The following is a 23,321-nucleotide window of genomic DNA, read 5'->3' on the forward strand; positions in this document are numbered from 1 at the left end:
ACTTGACGGCGCGAGGTGGCTCAGCCGCAAGATGGCGGCGCTGGCGGAGGAGCAGACGGAGGTGGCGGTCAAGCTAGAGCCTGAAGGACCGCCGACGCTGATACCCCCGCAGGCGGGGGACGGCGCGGGCGAGGGTAGCGGCAGCACTACCAACAACGGTCCTAACGGCGGCGGTGGGAACGTTGTTGCGGCGTCGTCGGCCAGCGGGGATGGCGGGACCCCCAAGCCCGCGGTGGCTGGCTCCGCCGCTGCCCCGGCGGGGGCGGCCCCGGTGCCTGCCGCTGCTCCGGAGGCCGGCACTCCTCAGGACCGACAGACTTTGCTGGCCGTGCTGCAGTTCTTACGGCAGAGCAACCTCCGCGAGGCCGAGGAGGCGTTGCGCCGTGAGGCCCGGTTGCTGGAGGAGTCAGTGGCGGGCTCCGGAGCCCCGGGAGAGGTGGACAGCGCCGGCGCTGAGGCGGCTAGTGCGCTTCTCAGCCGGGTCACAGCCTCCGCCCCCGGCACTGCAGCCCCCGACCCTCCGAGCACCGGTGTTTCGGGGGCTACGGCTGTCTCGGGCTCAGCCTCAGGTCCTGCGGCTCCGGGGAAAGGTGAGCCGCGGGGTCCCGCTGAGGCAGGGCCGGCACGAAGGGAGCAAGCCGGTAAGGCAGGGGCTGGCAGGCCTGTACCTCTGCGGGCTTGTTTTGAATTTCCTGGGCCCGCCTCTAGGGCCACATGCCCGCCCCTTTCCCTACTGCGCCGGCTGCGCAGTCAAACCCCCTTCTGAGCTGTCAGTTCCAGAGAGAGGCTGAGGAGAGTTGTTAGGCAGAGGGATGTATAGAGAAAATGAGCGCGGAGAGGCAGGAACCTTCAGGCTTTTGCAAAAGTCTCTTTCCTCTCGTTTGTGCTTTGGAGCCTTGGGTAGGTCCGCATTAACACTGACAGTATTTGTACAGTTTCAGATTGGCGTACTTTCAAGTACTTTAAATTATGTATCTTAATTCTCACAGTTCCACTGTGAGAGACATTACATTTGTTGTAGAGGTGAGAAAACAAACCTCTGGAGAAAGGACAAGGGACTTGCTTCAGATCTCAGAGGCAGAGAGTGATGGAGCATAGTGTAGCAAGTATTTCTCAAAATAATGGGCTAAGTACCACGAGTTTTCAACTTTTGGAGGATGCAGATTACGGGGTATCACTTTAAACTTAAGTAAACCTCCCCCTTAGAGGTAGAGTTTGGTAATCTGCATTTTTGATAAGTGCTTTTTTTCTTCTTTTTTTGAGAGAGAAAGTCTCACTGCTCGCCCTCAGTAGGGTGCCCGTGCCGTCACAGCTCACAGCAACCTCCAACTCTTGGGCTAAAGCGATTCTCTTGCCTCAGCCTCCCAAGTGGCTGGGACTACGGGTGCCCCCCACAACATCCAGCTGTTTTTTTGGTGTAGTTGTCATTGTTTAGCCGGCCCGGGCCGGGATCGAACCTGCCACCCTCAGTACGGGTGCCAAGCCATTGATAAGTTCTAAGGGGTAATGATGTAGGGCAAAGTTTAGAAATAGGCATTGGACAGATCATTTTGTCTGTACTGCTTTTACTTGTGTCATGCTAATTAAGTAATTTTATCTAAGGTTGAAGTTGAGTTTTTTTTCTATTGAATGTATTATGAGAATATCATAATACATATATGTAAAATGCCTGGTATTGATGAATTTATGCCTCTGTATCTGTCCCTGAAAACTCAGCTACCTCCGCCCCTTTATCCCAGCAGCTTTTTCACAGAAATCCATGTAGTAAAACAAATACACAATACAAAGTCTCAAAGGTGATCCTGAGCCAGCAATAAGTGTTTACTGAACTAAGTTATCCAGTGCAGATCCTCTAGCAAAATTAATCTGCCTGAGGCCTTATCTTTTCAGTATTACCAGAAATGGTGTGAATACATAGGGTTAATCCACAAATAGAAATGTGTGAAAATATGATTTAATCTTTTCTGAATATTGAATTTTCTTTTTTTTTTTGAGAGACAGTCTCACTTTGTCACCCCTGGAAGAGTGTCATGGTGTCATAGTTCACAGCAACCTCAGGCTCTTGGACTCAAGGGATTCTCTTGCCTCAGCCTCCTGAGTAGTTGGGACTATAGGTGACTGCCACAATGCCTGGCTATTTTTAGAGATAGGGTCTCACTCTAGCTCAGGCTGGTCCCTAAACTCTTGAGCTCGGGTGATCTCCCTCCCTCAACCTCCCAGAGTGCTGGGATTACAGGCGTTGAGCCACCATGCTCAGCTTTGAATATTGAATTTTTGAATGAACTAATGACGAATTATATTATTGGTTATTTTGCCATAATCTCTAATCTCTTCAGAAACTTGACCTATTTTTATTAATTTTTGAGGTAGGATCTTACTCTGTTACCCAGGCCAGGGTCCAGTGGCATCATCACAGCTCACTGCAACCCCACATTCTTTTTTTTTTTTTTTTAATGAGACAGAGTTCCACTGTGTTGCCCTGGGTAGAGTGTCGTGGCATCACAGCTCACAACAACCTCAAACTCTTGGGCTTAAGCAGTTCTCTTGCCTCAGCCTCCCAAGTAGCTGGGACTACAGGTGCTCACCACAATGCCCGGCTATTTTTTGGTTGTAGTTGTCATTATCGTTTGGCGACCTGGGCTGGATTCGAACCCGCCAGCTCCCGTGTATGTGGCTGGTGCCCTAATCTCTTGAGCTACAGGCGCCGGGGCGAACTTCACATTCTTGAGCTCAATCTTCCTGCTTCAGCCTCATGAGTAGCTGGTCTTGAACTCTTGGCCTCAAACAATCCTTCTGCCTCAGCCTCCCAAGTGCTAGGATTACAAGTGTGAGCTACTGCACCTGGCCTATTATTATTTTGTTTTATTGGTCAGCCCCCTGAACCAGAATAGATTCAGAAGGACTCCCAACTTAACCTCTTTTTAGATCATAACTGATCTAAATCAGGAAAGAGGAAAAGAGTCCATCAGAGTAATCAAAAAAGTTATATAACATTTGTGCAGTAAAGAACATAATTGTATTGACTGAAACTTACAAAAATTTCTAACAACCAAACTTTGATTTGATTGACAGGTGTATTGTTTGCTATTGTTATATTGAAAATAAATACTCCTGTTTTGTGCTTTGAAATGGTGGTTATGCAGATTGCTTTAAGCACATAGTTATTGTCTATAAATATAAATAAGGCATAGTCCTCCTCATCCTTAAAATGCTTACATTTTATTAGGAGTAATAGATGTACACATATAAAGGTAACATAGGATAGGCTATGTTACCAGGACTGTTATGACGTACACTGGTAGCTCAGAGAACTGGGTATGTTACTTCAAGGCATTACTTGGTGGTGGTGGGTGCTATTTGCACTGTGCCTTAAGAGGAAATTAATAGTTGTTTGATTTATGGGCGGCGCCTGTGGCTCAGTCGGTAGGGCGCCGGCCCCATATACCGAGGGTGGCGGGTTCAAACCCGGCCTCGGCCGAACTGCAACCAAAAAAATAGCTGGGCGTGTGGTGGGTGCCTGTAGTCCCAGCTACTAGGGAGGCTGAGGCAAGAGAATCGCTTAAGCCCAGGAGTTGGAGGTTGCTGTGAGCTGTGTGATGTCATGGCACTCTACTGAGGGCCATAAAGTGAGACTCTGTCTTTACAAAAAAAAAAAAGTTGTTTGATTTATACATACTTTTACATAATTTATCTAAATAAGGCAGTTCTAGAAAAGATACATGAATCTTTTTACTATTGATTTGGACGTGTTATTTATTTGTTTTAGAGATAGGGTCTCACTCTGTTGCCAGGCTGGCATGCTGTAGCATGATCATAACTCACTGTACCCTCAAACTCCTGGGCTCAAGCAGTTCTCCTACCTCCGCCTCTCAAGTGGCTGGGACTACTGGCATGTGCCACAGTGCTCACCTAATCTTTTTATTTTGTAAAGATGGAGGTCTCCCTGTGTTGCCCAGGCTGGTCTTGAATGCCTAGCTTCAAGTGATCTTCCTGCCCTGGCCTTTCAAAGCGCTGGGATTACAGGCATGAGCCACTGCACTTGTCCTAGAAACTTTATTTTAAGATATAGACCTGCTGGCTTGGCACCTGTGGCTCAAGTAGCTGAAGCACCAGCCACATACACCTGAGCTGGTGGGTTCAAATCCAGCCCAGGCACGCCAAACAATGAGGGCCGCAACCAAAAAAATAGCCAGGTGTTGTGGCAGGCACCTGTAATCCCAGGTGCTTGGGAGGTGGAGGCAGGAGAATTGCTTGAGCCTAGGAGTTGGAGGTTGCTGTGAGCTGTGATGCCATAGCACTCTACCCAGGGTGACAGCTTGAGGCTCTGTCTCAAAAAAAAAAAAAAGATATGGACCTGCTAAAGGGGCTTTGGCCTAGGTGACTTAAGCAAGTGAAAAATCCCCTTAAAAGATTATGTGATTGTGTTGGGGAAGAGAGGTTGAGAGGAAAGGAACAAACTTCTGAGAAACAACTCACCTTTGGGCCTTAGCAGAATAGCCACCGTCATATGGTACATATCAGGTCATTTTTTTAAAAGTTGTTTTATGTTTTTTAAACAGTTGGAAGTGTAGCTGTGGAAGACCAGCCGGATGTCAGTGCTGTGTTGTCAGCTTACAACCAACAAGGAGATCCCACAATGTATGAAGAATATTATAGTGGCCTCAAACACTTCATTGAATGTTCCCTGGACTGTCATCGGGCAGAGTTGTCTCAACTCTTTTATCCTCTGTTTGTACACATGTACTTAGAGCTAGTCTACAATCAACATGAAAATGAAGCAAAATCATTCTTTGAGAAGTATGTGAACTTTTCATATGTTATGTATACAAAGTATATATGCATCTGTAACCACACAGATGTAAGACTGAAACTTAAAAAGTACTTTGTGAAGAGAGGTACCTAAAAGAACTTAAAATATGATGGGCTTAAATCTAGTTGAAGTCAGAGAAGGTTCCCAGAGGAAGTGATGCTTGAGGTGAGAGCTAAAGATTGGGTAGAAGTTAACCCAATGAAGAGGGAAAAGCAGGTGTAAAAGTTCTGTGGCGGGAGGGATCATGGTAGGCTGAAGAGGAGGCTGAAAGAAAGCCAGTGTAGCTGGAGTAGAGAATGAGGTGAGGCTGGGGGTGTGGTATACTATAAAGCTGGGGATTGGTTAGAGTTGGAACAACTGTCACGTTCTTGGCCTATGTTGAAGGTCTTTGTTTATTATAACAGCAGGTAGGATTAGATTTGGTTGACAATCACTAAAAACTCAAACAATAGTGGCACGAATAAAAGTTTATTTTTGCCATTATCCTAAGAGCAGTAGAAACTATGTTGGAATTAGAGCTAGAATGAGAGCAACTGCAAACCCAAACAACAGAGCCTTAAATACAATGAGTTTCTCTTTTTCATAAAGGTAGGAAATTGAGGACTGGTGTGGTGTGTCCTTGATTAGCAGGGCCCCAAACTCCTCAGTCTTGCCATCCTCTTTTTTTTTTTTGTTTTTTTTTTGAGACAGAGTCTCACTTCGTTTTCCCCCGGTGGAGTGCTATGGCATCATAGCAACCTTAAATTCTTGGGCTCATGTGATCCTCAGCCTCCCAAGTAGCTGGGACTACAGGTACCCACCACAACCAACTAGTTTTTTTGCAGTTTTTGGCTGGGGTTGGGCTTGAACCCACCACCTCTGGCATATGGGGCCAGTACCCTACTCCATTGAGCCACAGGCATTGCCCATTTTTTTTTTTTTTTTTTTAAGACGGTCTATGTCGCCCTCAGTAGAGTGCCATGGCTTCACAGCTCACAGCAACCTCAAACTCTTGGGCATAAGCAATTCTCTTGCCTCAGCTTCCCACGTATCTGGGACTACAGGCACTCACCACAATGCCCAGCTACTTTTTTGTTGTAGTTGTCACTGTTGTTTTGGCAGGCCCAGGCTGGGTTTGAACCCGCCAGCCCAGGTGTATCTGGCTGGCGCACTAGCTGCTGAGCCATGCCGGCTAGTATTTTAGAAATGGGGTCTTGCTCTTGCTCAGGCTGGTCTTGAACTTGTGAGCTCAAGTGATCCACCCTCCTGGGTCTCCCAGAGTGTTGGGATTACAGGTGTGAGCCACCGCACCAAACATTGCCTTCCTTTTTTTTTTTAATTTTTTTTTTTTTTGTAGAGACAGAGTTTTACTTTATGGCCCTTGGTAGAGTGCCATGGCCTCACACAGCTCACAGCAACCTCCAACTCCTGGGCTTAAGCGATTCTCTTGCCTCAGCCTCCCCAGTAGCTGGGACTACAGGCGCCTGCCACAACGCCCGGCTATTTTTTTGTTGCAGTTCGCCGGGGCTGGGTTTGAACCCGCCACCCTCGGTATATGGGGCCGGCACCTTACCGACTGAGCCACAGGCACCGCCCAACATTGGCTTCCTTTTCGTGCAGATTCCACCAGGTGGCATAAGGTGGCTCTTTAGCTGAAAGTGGTAACATCAGTGTTTTAGTCCACAGGGAGGACACACATCCTTTTATAGCTTATCAGTCAGTGGCTAACTTAGCTACAAAGAAGGTAGGCAATATAGTTTTTAGCTAAGTGTCTGTGTACCTAGATAATATTCAGGTGTTCTGTTGTGGAGGAAGACAAGAAAAAATGGATGTGTGAGAATAGTGAAGCATGTCTATTAAAGGATCATGTCAGTACTAGATATTCATTTTAAAAGGACCTTTATGCAGTGGGGAAAACAGATGGTGGGGGATAGGATGCCTATAAGTTGACCAGGTTTAGAAGTTATTGCAATAGTTCTCAACTGAGGGTAATATTGCTCCTTCTCTTAGGCCACCTGAAAATGTGCAGAGGTGTTTTTGGTTGTGAAATAACTGGAGAGAGGAACAAGGACACTAAATGTTCTAGTATTTGTAGGTAGTTCCAGTTAGCAAAGAATTATCCTGGCTAAAATGCCAGTAGTACCCTTGTTGAGAAACACTGGGCTAGGTTGTGGTAGAAATTAAAAGTAGACAGAATTGTGACACACTTGATGGTCTGGATATGGAGGTGAGGGAGGTGGAGGCATCATTGATATCCCCAGGTTTCTGGCCCTCCAGCTGGAAAAAGATTCCCTCTACTGATGTAGAAAACCCTGGAAGAGGACTTGGTTTGTCAGGTCATAGGTTAATATTGAATTTCAATTTGAACGTGCCTTTGACTCATTTAAGAGATGTTAAGTTGATATGAGGATGGTATGTAAGAGTTCAGAGGAGAGGTAGGGACTGCAGCCATAAATTGGAGTTGTGTGCAATTTTGATGGATGTGGATGAGCTTGGCTAGGGGAGACTATGAAATAAATCAGTAGGAGGGCTAGTCAAGAGAAGCTCCATAATGGCCAAGTAGACAAGATATAAAAGGACAAATAGGAAGAAAACTAGGAGCGTTGTTTAGTTGTAGAAGCCAAGGGAAAGTGTGTTTGAGAAGGAGGAAGCAGTGCTTAACAGTGTGAACAAGAGGTCTTTAAGCAACAGAGCCTGAAACTAAGACTTACTAGAAAATAGGTTGTAGGCGGCGCCTGTGGCTCAGTGAGTAGGGTGCCGGCCCCATATACTGAGGGTGGCGGGTTCAAACCCAGCCCCGGCCAAACTGCAGCAAAAAAATAGCTGAGTGCTATGGCGGGTACCTGTAGTCCCAGCTACTCGGGAGGCTGAGGCAAGAGAATCGCTTAAGCCCAGGAGCTGGAGGTTGCTGTGAGCTGTGTGATGCCACGGCACTCTACCAAGGGCCATAAAGTGAGACTCTGTCTCTAAAAAAAAAAAAAAAGAAAGAAAATAGGTTGTAGTAATTGTTGAGGAACAGTAGAACTCAGCACTCCTGGCTTCTGTACCATTTTCATTTATTATACTAGAATGCCTGTTAGAAGGTATATAAAGCAAGATGTTTTGTAGCTTAGTGGTTTTGAGGAGAAATAATTAAGAAAGGCTGATGATGACAGAACTGTACTCTAGAAGCTAATTTCTGTTATAAGTACTGTCATCAAAATCCTTCTTGCTCTTCCAGTCTCATGGTATAGCCATATCTTCACTTGGGAAGCTGGAATGTCACAGAGGATTCTCTGCCTCCCTATTATGGCCAATCTTAGCCCTTGCCAGGACTCCATGCTTAGATGAGGTTAATGGGCAGTGATTGCTATAAACACCAAGAGGCTGAGATTTCTAATGTCATTCAAATCTTGGACAGAAACCTTTAGTTTATGTGTTGATAAGTCATACTGGGGCAATACAAGTAACAGTTTAGGAATTTATTGGTTGTGTGTCTATCAGAGCTGGAGCCCAGATATCTTTTGTTTAATTCATTGTTTTCAAAATGTTTTTGCATTGATTGCCGCTCTTAGTGCCAAATATATGATCTTCAATTTTACTTTCTTGGGAAAATTAAGATTTGTAGAAACAAAACTACATTTAAATTTACTAATTGTCACTAAGGCTGAAGGCTGTATTGCTTTGCCTCTGGTATATGGAAGTACTCATTGTTTGCTATCAACATTTGTTCTTTAGTTATAATATTAAAGTATTGATATTTAATAAATGTTTGATAATAAGAATATAGGAAATCATTTAAAATGGTAGGTTTTTAAGAGAATGCCATGTATTGATTATTGTTGACAGGCTGAGAGAGAGATACATTGAGTTCATTATACTGTTTTCTACTTTTGTATATGTTTGAAGTTTTCTATGATAAAAAGTTTTACACAGTGTTTTTTTTTTTTGGAGACAGAGTCTCACTTTGTCACCCTCAGTAGAGTGCTGTGGCGTCATAGCTCACAGTAACCTCCAACTCTTGGGCTCAAGCTATTCTCTTGTCTCAGCCTCCAAAGTAGCTGGGACTACAGGCATCCGCCACAATGCCTGGCTATTTTTAGAAAGGAGGTCTTGCTCTGGCTCAGGTTGGTCTCGAGCCTGTGAGCTTAGGCAGTCCACCCCCCTCAGCCTCCCAGGGTGCTAGGATTACAGGTGTGAGCCACAGTGCCTGGCCCTACAAAGTGGGTTTTGAGAAAACAAAATTTGGTAAAGCAAGAATTCTAACATTTTCAAATATGTAGCTTTTTATTTTGAATGGTGATTTTCTTTTGAATGCCAAAAAATAGCATCTTATTTTTCATTTATGGTGTTTATTTAAAATTCTTCTCTTAAAATATTTAAGATAGGGCAGCGCCTGTGGCTCAGTGATTAGGGCGCCAACCCCACATACCGAGGGTGGCAGGTTTGAACTCGGCCCCAGCCAAACTGCAACAAAAAATAGCCCGGCGTTGTGGTGAGCACATGTAGCTACTCGGGAGGCTGAGGCAAGAGAATCGTCTAAGCCCAAGAGCTGGAGGTTGCTGTGAGCTGTGATGCCATGGTATTTTACTGAGGGCGACAAAGTGAGACTGTCTCAAAAAAAAAAAATGTTACTTAAAAAAAATATTTAAGATACATTTAATTGGAGGATTAAATTGGTTATTTTTAGGATGAATTCAGAAATTGAATTATAATCATTTTGAAATTAATTACTTCTGATCCTACAGTTTAGTTCAGAATTATTGAGGCTACTGCATTGAAAATATTCTGGGATGGTTTATAAATATATGGGGGTGAGGCAGATCCCTTAACGTTTACATTGAAAAATGATTTTTTAAAATCACTGAAACAGGTTCCATGGAGATCAGGAATGTTATTACCAGGATGACCTACGAGTATTATCTAGTCTTACCAAAAAGGAACACATGAAAGGGAATGAGACCATGTTGGATTTTCGAACAAGTAAATTTGTTCTGCGTATTTCCCGTGACTCGTACCAACTCTTGAAGAGGCATCTTCAGGAGAAACAGAACAATCAGATATGGAACATAGTTCAGGAGCACCTCTACATTGACATCTTTGATGGGATGCCGCGTAGTAAGCAACAGATAGATGCGATGGTGGGAAGTTTGGCAGGAGAGGCTAAACGAGAGGCAAACAAATCAAAGGTATGGGAACAAACCTAAGAACTGTATAATGCAGATTATGAAAAATTGTAGCATTTCCATCTACATAGTTTACACATTTTTCCGATAGGTAGTTTGGGAATAATTTTACACTGTATATAAAATTTCATGTTCGAAGGATGATGTATATGCTATATGAGGATTTGGGAATGGTGGTTTAACACAACTCTGACTGCAGTGGCTGCAGCAAGTAAGGAATTTTTCCCACATAAATGGAATCCAGAGGAAGGACCTCTAAGGGTGGCATAAGGGCTTCATAGTGCCATCAAGGTCCCTGGCTCCTTCTAATTTCTGGTCCACCATCTTTAGAATGTGGCTATCTACTTTGTACTCACAAATGGCTGTTGCAGCTTCAGTATTGCAGCTGCATTCCAGGAAGGAAGAACTGAAGGAAGAAAAAAGGCATGTATATATCCCTGCTGATTCTCTCCCTGTTTATCATAAAAACAATATTTTTTTCTAAAACTATACCAAGTATATTCTTGTGTACATCTATTGGCCATAATCATATGGCCATTCCTAGCGGTGAGACAGCTTGGGAACAGAAATGATTTAACCAAGCACATTGCTGCTCTAATAAAATCAGGGTTCTGTTGGTAAGAAAATTGAGGAGAATGGCTATTGAGTAGACCAGTATAGAACCATGCTTCTGGGAATAAATTACTGTATTGTAATTGTGATTCATCCTGTCAAGGTATGAGAAGGGTCTATTAACAAAAAATTAATTTTAAAAATGTTGGCTCTTTTGACTTGTAGGTATTTTTTGGCTTATTAAAAGAACCAGAAATTGAGGTGCCTTTGGATGATGAAGATGAAGAAGGAGAAAATGAAGAAGGAAAACCTAAAAAGAAGAAGCCTAAAAAAGATAGTATTGGATCCAAAAGCAAAAAACAAGATCCCAATGCTCCACCTCAAAACAGGTGAGAAAAAAAATGTCAGGAATTTATGTGGAGGTGTAGGACAATATGTTATAGAGGGTTCAGTTTGTTAATATTCAAAGGGTAATCTCAAGTCTGTTTTTCTTTCACAGAATCCCTCTTCCTGAGTTAAAAGATTCAGATAAGTTGGATAAAATAATGAATATGAAAGAGACCACCAAACGAGTGCGCCTTGGGCCAGACTGCTTACCCTCTATTTGTTTCTACACATTCCTCAATGCTTACCAGGTTGGTAAAGTAATTGGACAATTTCTGCCTGGTAAATTGTATAAAACAGTAATTTATCATTAAGAGAAGCTTAAATGTGCTGAAATGGAATTTTGTTATTTAAACTCTTGATATAATTTAAAGACAGCAGTTAGGAAAAGAGAATTGGATGCTGCACAGAATAGATAGAGGCAAAGTTTAAAGGACCTGAGCAACTTGCAGCTACCAGAATCTTGCTTATACTTGGCTCTCATTTCACTAAAGTATTCTGCTAGCTTTTGAAGAAGAGGTTCATCTCTTTTGAACTGGTTTAAGTACTTATATAACTCAGTATTTTAAATTAAAAATTCTACCTTCCACCCCTTTTTTTTTTTTTGGCAGTTTTTTGGCCAGGGCCAGGTTTGAACCCACCACCTCCAGTATATGGGGCCGGCACTCCTTTTAGCCACAGGTGCTGCCCCACCCACCCCCCTTTTTTTTAGACAGAGTATCACTGTCACTCTGGGTAGAGTCCAATGGCATCATCGTAGCTCACTGTAACCACAAACTTCTGGGCTCAATCAAGCCTCCTGCCTTAGACTTCCAAGTAGCTAGGGTTACAGGTGCATACTATGACACTCACCTGATTCTTCTGTTTTTACTAGAGATGGGGGTCTCGCTCTTGCTCAGGATGGCCTCAAACTCTTGAGGTCAAATAATCTCCTGCCTTGGCCCCCACAGTGCTGGATCGACAGGCATGAGTGCCCGGCCAAGAATTTTATATCTTTATAGATTCCTTACAATAGGCTGCTGAGGATATATTTAGTAATCTGCAAAAAAGATTAACATTTGCTTCCTATCATGTACTACAAATATAGAGGACTAAAATGGGGTAGGTGATGACATATTCTACAAGTAAGTGCTTTTAGGCAAATGTGTTTTACAGGAGAATAAAATCTCAAATGATCTTTTACATGAGAAAAAGTGCCATCATTATGTATTCTCTAAGATGAGACTGTAATTCCCCTTCACCCAAACAGTATTGTTCATTCTAAAACTTTTTTTTGGTTATTGGCAGGGTCTCACTGCAGTGGATGTCACTGATGATTCTAGTCTGATTGCTGGAGGTTTTGCAGATTCAACTGTCAGAGTGTGGTCTGTGACACCTAAAAAGCTTCGTAGTGTCAAACAAGCATCAGGTAACTAGATGGATCTCTCAGGATGTAAGCTTTAATCTTTATTCCATGGAATATACACGGGAAGTTGTGATCTTGGCAGAAATTCACTTGATGTCACTTCAACCATGATGCTGACATTTCCAACAGTGAAAAGAGTTCTGGAGTGGCAGTCAGGAGACTGGGGTGTGAGACTATAGTTTAATTTCTGTGGGCTTCAAGTGTTTTTTTTTTTTTTTTTTTTGTCTGTAGAATGAGAGTAATTAGGCTAGAAAACTCCTTGAAGTTTAAAAATCGTAATATTTTGTGGGGCTCAGTGCCTGTAGCTCAGCGACTAGGGTGCCAGCTGCATACATCAGGGCTGACAGGTTCAAACCCAGCCTGGGCCTGCCAAACAACTACAGCTACAACAAAAAAATAGCCGGGCGTTGTGGCGGGCGCCTGTATTCCCAGCTACTTGGGAGGCTGAGGCAAGAGAATCGCTTAAGCCCAAGAGTTGGAGGTTGCTGTGAGCTGTGACACCATGGCACTCTACCGAGGGCGACATAATGAGACTCTGTCTCAAAAAAAACAAACAAAACATATTATTTTGTGAATCTTTGCCTGTAAATTAAAAAAAAACCTTAAATAGCCATATAGATGGCTAACAAAGAACTAATAAGGTTAGGATTTCATTTAGAAGAACTTTTATTGTTAACTATATTATTTAAATGACACAGTACTTTTTGGGGGGTTGGGGGATACAGAGTCTTTCTCTGTCACCTGGGCTATACTACTATGTCCTCAGCCTAACTCATAGCAACCTCAAACTCTTGGGCTCAAGCAATCCTTCTACCTCAGCCTCCGTAGTAGCTGGGACTATAGGCATGCATCACCATGCCCAGCTATTTCTATATTTTTAGTAGAGACGGGGTCTTGTTTCACTCTGGCTGGTCTCTAACTGACATCAAGAATCCTCCCACTTCTCCCTTCCAGAGTGCTAGGATTATAGGTATGAGCCAGCATACCTGGCTGCAATAATGTAAAATTTTACATTATTTTAATAATCCATAGTTTCTTTAGTGAAACATTGTGGTACAGTGGACAAATTTGAATTTCAGTCCTGTTCCAACACTGAGTAGCTGTGTGCACTCTAGCAAATTATTCTGTTCTGAACCTGAGCTTCCTCTCCTATACATTGGGATATCACTGGGATAATTTAGAGGCATTAGCACAGTGCCCAAAACATAGGAGGAAATGTTAGTTCTTCTCCTGAACCATGATATAATTGCCTTAAAATGTTTTCATGAATGTACTTTAAAAAAAAATCAATATTTCTGGACCATTTTAGATCTTAGCCTCATAGACAAAGAATCAGATGATGTCTTAGAAAGAATCATGGATGAGAAAACAGCAAGTGAGTGGAAGATTTTATATGGTCACAGTGGACCTGTCTATGGAGCCAGCTTCAGTCCGGATAGGTAAAATACAAATAATAAAATTTAAATACCTGCTGTATTATGTTTAGAGATTATAAAAGTTTTAACTTCTGGAAACATTATGCAAATGCTGGGAAAATTCTATTACAAAAATCTCATGGTCGCCTCTTCATTTATTAACTTTCAGAATTTTGCCATTTTCAAATCCATCCCGGGGTAGTGGTATACAAGATAGCAATTTAACGTATACCCAAATTTATAGAATCAAGATGCACAGCCTCAGGGTTTACTGGTTTTAAAAATGAGCTTTAGGGGCGGTGCCTGTGGCTCAGTCGGTAAGGTGCCAGCCCCATATACCAAGGGTGGCGGGTTCAAACCCGGCTCCGGCTGAACTGCAACAAAAAAATAGCTGGGCGTTGTGGTGGGCGCCTGTAGTCCCAGCTACTTGGGAGGCTGAGGCAAGAGAATCGCTTAAGCCCAGGAGTTGGAGGTTGCTGTGAGCTGTATGATGCCATGGCACTCTACCGAGGGCCATAAAGCGAGACTCTGTCTCTACAAAAAAAAAAAAAAAAATTAGCTTTAGTTTTGTATTAACCCCAACAGGGGAAAAATTGCTTCTTTGGTTCCTTGCATTGTGGCTACTTCATCAAATTTAAAATAAATGCCTGATACACATATTTAATGGTATATTAGCTATCAGTTGAGGATTTATCTTTCTATAATTTAAATGAACTCAAAGGATCCTAAAAAGGAAATTTGAAATTGCTATTTAGGTTTTGCTTCTCTTACATCTGTATGATTCCAGTGTCACCCTGTATGTATAGATACTTGCCTGTTTTTCATGATCTCTAATGTTCTCTAGAAATGGAGGGGAGGGTGTTGGGTATTCATAATACCATTCATATGTTGCTTGGACAGATAATATATTTCAAACCATCAAGGTTCTCATCTTTATGAAACTTTGAGAATGAGTTTTTTTTGTTGTTTAATAGGGTTTAGCTAGATGATACATTTTTACTTGAGGGAAACTTCTGATTTCATTGAAAACTATAATACTTTTTTTTAAGTATTCAGCTTTTGTGTTAATCCCTGAAAAGGAGTATTATTGGCATGTCTGTAGTGGTGTTTGTTTTCTCCCCCAAGGACATTTGTTTTTTAATTCTTTTTTTCTCTCTTTTTAAATTCTTATACAACTCCTACAGTACAGGAAAATAGCAACTCCATTTTTTTTTTTCTTTTTTTTTGTAGAGACAGAGTCTCACCTTATGGCCCTCGGTAGAGTGCCGTGGCCTCACCCAGCTCACAGCAACCTCCAACTCCTGGGCTTAAGCAATTCTCTTGCCTCAGCCTCCCGAGTAGCTGGGACCACAGGCGCCCGCCACAACGCCCGGCTATTTTTGGTTGCAGTTTGGCCAGGGCCGGGCTTGAACCCGCCACCCTCGGTATATGGGTCTGGCGCCCTACCGACTGAGCCACAGGCGCTGCCCAGCAACTCCATTTTAAAGTCAAGAATTTGTTGTTTTAAGTGACTATCACATTTCTTAAGACTTACACAATTGAGCTTATTTGACCATACTTTTTGTCATTACCCTTGGTTATTTTTTCAGTTTTTTTTTTTGAGACAGAGTTTCACTATGTCACCTCGGTAGGGTGCCATGGTGTCACAGCTCACAGCAACCTCCAACTCTTGGGCTTAAGCGATTCTCTTGCCTTAGCCTCCCAAGTAGCTGGGACTATAGGCCCCCACCACGGGCCCCGTTATTTTTTGGTTCTAGTTGTCATTGTTGTCCAGCAGGCTGGGTGGGGCTCAAACCTGCCACCTCACAGAGCTACAGGCACTGAGCCTATTTTTTCATTTTTTAAAAGAATTGTGATAGGACGGTGCCTATGCCTCAGTGAGTAGGCGCTGGCCCCATATACTGAGGGTGGCAGGTCATACCCAGCCCTGGCCAAACTGCAACAAAAAATAGCCAGGCGTCGTGGCGGGTGCCTGTAGTTCCAGCTACTCAGGAGGCTGAGGCAAGAGGATCACCTAAGCGCAAAAGCTGGAGGTTGCTGTGAGCTTTGATGCCACAGCACTCTACTGAGGACAACAAAGTGAGACTGTTTCTAAAAAAGGAAAAAGAACTGTGATAGCTTGGCACAGTGGTTATGGCGCCAGCCACATACACTGAGGGTGGCGGGTTTGAACCTGGCCTGGGCCAGTTAAGCAACAATGACAACTGCAACAACAACAACAAAAATAGCTGGTTGGTGGTGCCTGTAGCTCAGTGGGTAGGGCGCTGGCCACATACACCCCGGCTGGCGGGTTTGAACCCAGCCTGTGCCAGCTAAACAACACAGACAGCTGCAAGAACAAAAAATAGCCGCATGTTGTGGCAGGCGCCTGTAGTCCCAGCTACTTGGGAGGCTGAGGCAAGAGAATTGCTCAAGCCCAATAGTTTGAGGTGAGCTGTGACGCCATGGGGCTCTACCGAGGGCGACATAGTGAAACTCTGTTTCAAAAAAAAAAAAAAATAGCTGGGTGTTGTGGTGGGCGCCTGTGGTCCCAGCTACTTGGGAGGCTGAGCCAAGAGAATCTCTTGGGCCCAAGAGTTTGAGGTTGCTGTGAGCTGTGGCGCCACGGCACTCTACTGAGGGCAACATAACGGGACTCTGTCTCAAAAATAAATAAATAAAAGAACTGTGAATCTATTAGTCTCCCTAATAGACTCTTAAGGTTTTTTTTTTTTTTAAATAATATTACCTCATTCAGTAGGTGCTTAGTAAATATGTGGAGTGTCAAAGCTAACATTAGTTATTTTCAACTACTGTGAATTCAGTATATGAATTAGAAGTGAGATGTAGCATGTTAGCTACATTTAATATCTTCAAATGTACAAACTGGGCAGATAACTAAGTTATCCTGGGAATCAAATATATTACTTTCTCTTCTCTTAGGAACTATCTGCTTTCCTCTTCAGAGGATGGAACTGTTAGATTGTGGAGCCTTCAAACATTTACTTGTTTGGTGGGATATAAAGGACACAACTATCCAGTGTGGGACACGCAGTTTTCTCCATATGGATACTATTTTGTGTCAGGGGGCCATGACCGAGTAGCTCGGTAAGAACATTGTGAGCTTATGAAGGGGTTCAATGAACAGAATGGTTTTTTGTTGGAATTACAAACTCCAATCTAACTTATTTTCACTTTCATGACTTAGGATCAACTTTTTGAGAACAAGTCTTTATAGTTCCTTATTTGAAAATGAATTTGGGATAGGACTATTACTTTATCTGCAACTATGCAGAGTCCTATTTTTAGTTAGTTAACATCTCAGCCCCCATCAGATGCTAACTTTTTCTTTCATTATTTCCCACTGTGAGCACCTTGATGTTTCCCTGTCATTGCCTTAGAAATTCAGGATGAGGTAGCTCAGGTTAGAAACCAATTATGTGGTAGCCAAAACAAGAGGAAAATACTTTTTCTATGGTTTAGACTAGGAGTAGGGAAGGAAGAAGAAAAAACAAATGTGCACAGAGAAAATACTTACATAACTTAATTTTTTTTAGCTGGTCAAGATGGTGTATGTGTATAATCCCAGGGATTTAGGAGGCTGAAGCTGTGGGGTTACTTGAGCTCAGGAGTTTGAATTCAGCCTGGGCAACATAGCAAAACCCTGTCTCTGCAAGAAAATATTAAAAACATAGCTGGGCATGGTGGTTTGCACCTGTAGTTCTAGCTGAGGATTGCTTGAGCCCAGTTCAAAGCTGTAGTGAGCAATGATCATACCATTACACTCCAACCTGGGTGACAGACCAAGACCATTTCTCTCAAAAAAATAGGTCAACTCTTTTCCTGAAGAATAATTACCAATTCTGTCATTTAATCTTCTTTTTCTCAGTGAGGGGGACCCATATTGAACAAACACTTCACATAGATGTTTCTATATTTATTTTGGATAGATTTTTGGCATTTCATAGTTAACTACTAATTGTCATCTTTTGTTTTCAATAACTTTTTAAAAGGCTCTGGGCTACAGATCACTATCAGCCTTTGAGGATATTTGCTGGTCATCTTGCCGATGTGAATTGTACTAGATTCCATCCAAATTCTAATTATGTTGCTACGGGCTCTGCAGACAGAACTGTGCGGCTCTGGGATGTCTTGAATGGTAACTGTGTAAGGATCTTCACTGGACACAAGGTAGTCTACACTTTTATTATTCTAGCAAACAAGGTTGCTGTCAAGATATTCTTTTTTTAAACCTTATTCAAATTAAGGAGGGTACAATATTTAGGTTACATTGTTATCAATATATTTTTAAAATCAGTAACATACATTTAAAAGATACCATTCATTCATACCAATAAACTTCAAAGTTGTGTCTTAATCTTCTTAGATATACTTAACTCTGTTTTGATCCTTTCATGGATTTCTTTCTAGGGACCAATTCATTCCTTGACATTTTCTCCCAATGGGAGATTCCTGGCTACAGGAGCAACAGATGGCAGAGTACTCCTTTGGGATATTGGACATGGTTTAATGGTTGGAGAATTAAAAGGCCACACTGATACAGTTTGTTCGCTTAGGTTTAGTAGAGATGGTGAAATTCTGGCATCAGGTAAATGACTATTATGGCTTTGTGGTAATGGATAAATGGTATGTGAAAAGGAAACACTGAGTGTTGACAATTGTAAAACCAAGTCCTGCTGTTTTACATTTTACTTCTGTTTAGCAGTATGATTCTAGATTGTCATCCTATGTATGCACTGACTTCTGAGGTTAAAGCACTGCCTGAAATGCTTCTTTAGGACTAGTTTTTTTACCAGAAATATACAGTAAATAAGGTATACTGGATAAAATGTGATGGGTGCCCTGGGTGTGGTAGTTTATACATGTATTCCTAATGCTTTGGGAGGCTGAGGCAGGAGGATTGCTTGAGCTCAGGAGTTTGAGGCTGCAACTCCAGCCTAGGTGATAGATACAACTAATGGTTTCTGTTGACTTCTCTTTAGGTTCAATGGATAATACGGTTCGGTTATGGGATGCTGTCAAAGCATTTGAAGATTTAGAGACTGATGACTTTACTACAGCCACTGGGCATATAAATTTACCTGAGAATTCACAGGAGTTATTGTTGGGAACATATATGACCAAATCAACACCAGTTGTACACCTTCATTTTACGCGAAGAAATCTGGTTCTAGCTGCAGGAGCTTACAGTCCGCAATAAACCACCGGTATTTAAAGACCTTCTGGAAGCTACTGTTCGAAAAAGGGAGACTAAAAGCAAATACCTCAGTGATTAATATTTAAGCTACAAAGAATGTTTTTATCTATATGGATCTGGAAGTATGCTGCTTGGAAAATCTGAATTGGACAGTTCCACATTTCTATAGCAACCACGTTTAACTAATTTCCGTTAGTTGAATAAGAGATATGTTTGTTGGAAGGGACATTTATGGTGCTTTGGATTGTGTGGAAACTATGCATTTTCTGTTCAAACGCTATTTTAATTTATTATGTTTAGAAAAAAGTCAATTTCAATAATTCATCCTGCTTCAAGATTCAAATTAAGATATATCATTAATATTGCGTCATGAATTTTAGCTGAAGAATTTGATGAGCATGTATGTTTCCACTGTAAAAATGTAGTTACTGTATGGGCACTCAAGAGTACTACGTTAAAATGATCCACTACCATTTTTTTCTTGGCCCACAATTAGTGGAATGTACGTTAATTTGGTAGGGTGAACAATAATTCCTTTTCCAGATTTAGATGAAGTACAACCATCTACAGACATCTGTATTTCTATCTGGTGAGTTCTGAGTGTACCCAAACATGCTATATAAACCAGGTATAAGAAATTTAGCTTCCATGTTCTACTTCAGCTAAAACAGACACATACAATCTAGTACACTTGAAGTCAGATAGACATTTCAGTTGCTTACCTCCAGTACTGAGCCTTGCTTTGGGAAACTAAAAGATTTAGACCAAGTCACTGCCAGTTTTTGCCTTTGTTGCATTTTGTACAGTTTTTATATTTTTGATATCTTGTAAATAAAAACAACCAGCTTTTCCAGGTTCATAATTTATTGTACAAATTGAGTATCACATGATGAGGTGACATTAGCTTCTCCAGGCATGGGAACTTAACAGATGAAGTACAGTTTGGAATCCTATAAACAAAGCAAAAACAGTTTAAAACAAAAACCATTCAAGAATTACTATGCCAGGACTATCCATGAACCCCTTGAAAATTATATGCAAATTCATCAGATTCTCAGAGGAGTCACTAACACCAAAAAAATTAAGGTGTTTCTCAGCTTAATACATTTTAAACTAGCACTCTACCTTTAGCAAAGAAGCTGCCAACAATTTACTATGGATCCTATAGGCATACTATCAGAATAGTATATAAAATAATATTACAAATAACAAAATAGATAATGCATCTGTTAATATTTAAGATAATTTCTCCATTTTTATAATAGGGATATTACCACTTTCCCAAAGTCAGGAGGTGCCTAATGTAGAAAAGTGGGCAAAATACTACCTGTTTGTCAGGAATAAGCCAAGGACCATTGCATTCCTGGATATGCATTCCCCTAAACCAATAGTTCTGAGATTGGAAAGGCTCTTTTCATTTTTTGAGACAGGGTCTCACTCAGCTGCCCAGGCTAGAATACGATGGCTTGATCATAGTTTACTGTAACTTTTAACTCCTGGGCTAAGTGATCCTCTCACCTTGGCCTTGAGAGTACCTAGGACTACAGATATCCGCCACCATGCCCAGTTATAACTTCAAAGAAAACTGTGAAAGAGCTACAATAAATGAAGATCTAGGGTGGCACCTGTAGCTCAGTGGGTAGGGCGCCAGCCACGTACACCAAAGCAGGTGGGTTCAAACCTGGCCCGGGCATGCTAAACAATGACAACTGCAACAAAAAAATAGCCGAGTGTTGTGTCAGGCACCTATAGTCCCAGCTCCTTGGGAGAGTGAGGCAAAAGAATTGCTTATGCCCAAGAGTTAGAGGTTGCTGTGAGCTGTGATGCCCTAGCACTCTACCCAGGGTGACAGCTTAAGACTCTTAATCAAAAAACAAACAAAAAAACCCCTACATATTGGACTTTACACACACCATCTGTTGCCAACATAACAGATACCTACTCGCTTAAGGAAGGGCAAATTGGGAGTTGTGGGTACTGTAAGAAGAACATGAAGCCTATGAGAATTTAAAGATAGAATTGTATCAACATTTGAAACTAGCAAATGATAAGAAACACTGGCAACTGATAAAAGGTTGGTTAATAACATAAAGAGCCTATACAAGTTACCCAATTTTTCAGTCAGGAGATGAATAGGATGTCAAGAAAAATACAAATGGTAATGGAAAAAAAATGTGCATCGCTGAAAAACAAGAGACAATTATTTTTTACTCATCAAATTAGCAAAAATCAGAAACTGTAATTATTACTCCACTCTGGCTAGGGCAAAAGACACACAAAGCTGGGCCCTGGTAATTATTTAGGAAAGCTTTATCCTAAGAAAACAGTCATAAATACAAATGCTTTATGCTCAGAAGCATTCACTAGTTTACATATATAAACAAATTCTAATAGGAGACAGATTACCCCTGAAATAGTTCATATATTCTGAATACTCATACATTCAATTTATAAAGAATATATACTTATTCTAAGACAAAATTGCAGACACGATCGTAGCCATTGGAAGCCAAATAAGATACTTAAAAAAAAAAAAAGCTAAACCAAAATGTTAACAAAAACTGTCAGAGTAATGGGATGGGGCAATACATTTTTCCTTGTATACAATATTTTTGCAAAATGACAATGGTTTACACTTTTGTTTTTCTTTTATCGCCCTCGGTAGAGTGCCTTGGCATCATCGCTCACAGCAATCTCAAACTCTTGGGCTCAAGTGATCCTCTCACCTGAGCCTCCTGAGTAGCTGGGACTACAGGTGCCTACCACAATGCCAAGCTATGGTTTACGCTTTTATAGAGGAGGAAAAACCCTAACATCGAAATGGCTTAAATTATAAACTTTTTTATTCCATATATGATCATTCCCCAAAATTATAAACTTTTTTTTTTGAGACAAGAGTTTCACTATGTCGCCCTCGGTGCAGTGCCATGGCGTCACAGCTCACAGTAACCTCAAACTCTTTGGCTTAAGCAATTCTCTTGCCTCAGCCTCCCAAGTAGCTGGGACTACAGGTGCCCGCGACAGTGCCTGGCTATTTTTGTTGCAGTTGTCATTGTTTTAGCTGGCCCAGGCCAAGTTTGAACCCGCCAACGTTGGTGTACGTGGCTGGCTCCATAACCATTGTGCTAAGGGTGCTAAGCCAAAATTATAAACTTCGAAATGCCAATTTCTTACCATTTATGTTGCTTTCACAGCTGGAGTTTTTTTAGATCTTAACTTGAAGTATAAGATTATCAAAGCAACGCTTCCATATGTGGCCAGTACACACTGAAAAAAAAAAAAATTGTGTCACATCTCTATTTTTCTAAAATATAACTGCTTAATGTTATCATTAATACTTACATTCATTCTACCTGTGAGAGTGTAAGAGTTGAAATATTTTTTAAAACCAGTGAACTGGAATTGGGCATCACTTTCTGGACCTGCCATGATTCCAATCTTCAAAAAAAAAAAAAAATGAAAGCAACAATAAATGGTTAGGATGCAATTTTAAAATAAGTTTTGTTTTGCTTTTTATTCATTAAAAAACTTGAAGTCATTGCATATAAGAACTGAAAAAAAAATTTTTTTTTTTTTTGAGACAGAGTCATGCTTTGTCACCCCAGGTAGAGTGCTGTGGTGTCAGCTCACAGCAACCTCAGACTCTTGGACTTAAGCAATTCTTTTGCCTTAGCCTCCTGAGTAGCTCGGACTATAGGCACCCCCCACAATGCCTGGCTATTTTTAGAGATGGGATGTCACTCTTGCTCAGGCTGATGTCGAACTCATGAGCTTAGGCAATCTGCCTGCCTCAGCCTCACAGACTGCTGGGATTACAGGTGTGAGCCACCTCGCCCCGCAAGATCTGTCAATTTTTATTCATGTCTTACCCAACACAGCAATAGCAAAGATAGTGGGAAAAGCCTTGCTGTTAAGAGAAGCTTTTGGAAGTAGGGCTTTACCTTGGTCGCTACTTCCTGAAATACTGAGCAGAAGAGAATGCAGTCTACTCTCTGACCCAATAGAGCTTAATGTTTTTCATTCCTGCTCTATTCAGATCATGGTACATTGTACACTGAATTAATTTTAAGACTATATGAAAGTTGGAGCTTGGGGTATTATTTGCTTTTTGAGACAGAGTTTTAGTTTCTTGCCCTCGGTAGAGTGCCGTCGTGTCATAGCTCACAGCAACCTCAAACCCTTGGGCTCAATCCGTTCTCTTGCCTCAGCTTCCCAAATAGCTGGGAGTACAGGTGCCCACAACGTCCAGCTGTTTTTAGAGATGGGGTCTTGATCTGGCTTAGGCAGGTCTTGAACCTGTGTGCTCAGGCAATCCACGGGCCTTGGCCTCCCAGAGTGCTAGGATTATAGGCTTGAGCCACTGCACCTGGCCTGAGCTTGGGGTATTTTTAAAACTTTTACTAAGGGGTGACCA

At 41.8% G+C, this 23,321-nt stretch overlaps 2 protein-coding genes across 2 annotated transcripts in view; one reads left to right on the forward strand and one right to left on the reverse strand.

Annotated features, from left to right (window-relative positions):
- TAF5 (TATA-box binding protein associated factor 5) lies at window positions 1–19,769 on the forward strand. Its single transcript, XM_053583141.1, has 11 exons — window positions 1–590; window positions 4,560–4,797; window positions 9,642–9,957; window positions 10,732–10,895; window positions 11,006–11,141; window positions 12,178–12,298; window positions 13,605–13,734; window positions 16,633–16,797; window positions 17,703–17,880; window positions 18,121–18,298; window positions 18,693–19,769. The coding sequence occupies exons 1-11, from the start codon at window positions 32–34 to the stop codon at window positions 18,908–18,910; spliced, it is 2,403 nt and encodes an 800-aa protein (XP_053439116.1). The 5' UTR covers window positions 1–31; the 3' UTR covers window positions 18,911–19,769.
- Window positions 19,230–23,321, reverse strand: part of ATP5MK (ATP synthase membrane subunit k) — a 10,452-nt gene continuing 6,360 nt past the window's right edge. Inside the window, exons 2-4 of the mRNA XM_053583152.1 lie at window positions 22,250–22,345; window positions 22,082–22,174; window positions 19,230–19,857 (exon numbers count right to left, since the gene is read on the reverse strand). Coding sequence (XP_053439127.1) covers window positions 22,085–22,174; window positions 22,250–22,336 — 177 coding nt within the window. The 5' untranslated portion in view covers window positions 22,337–22,345 and the 3' untranslated portion in view covers window positions 19,230–19,857; window positions 22,082–22,084. The remainder of the gene's footprint in view (window positions 19,858–22,081; window positions 22,175–22,249; window positions 22,346–23,321) is intronic.

This window comes from Nycticebus coucang, chromosome 3 (assembly GCF_027406575.1).
Source record: "Nycticebus coucang isolate mNycCou1 chromosome 3, mNycCou1.pri, whole genome shotgun sequence".
Taxonomy (NCBI): Eukaryota; Metazoa; Chordata; class Mammalia; order Primates; family Lorisidae; genus Nycticebus; species Nycticebus coucang.

What these genes read in the sequence shown, in the direction of transcription:
- TAF5 (XM_053583141.1), top strand. Translation starts at nt 32, where the DNA reads ATGGCGGCGCTGGCGGAGGAGCAGACGGAGGTGGCGGTCAAGCTAGAG. An exon ending in AATGCTCCACCTCAAAACAG is followed by an intron (nt 10,896 to 11,005) that starts GTGAGAAAAAAA and finishes TTTCTTTCACAG; the next exon opens with AATCCCTCTTCCTGAGTTAA. An exon ending in GCCAGCTTCAGTCCGGATAG is followed by an intron (nt 13,735 to 16,632) that starts GTAAAATACAAA and finishes CTCTTCTCTTAG; the next exon opens with GAACTATCTGCTTTCCTCTT.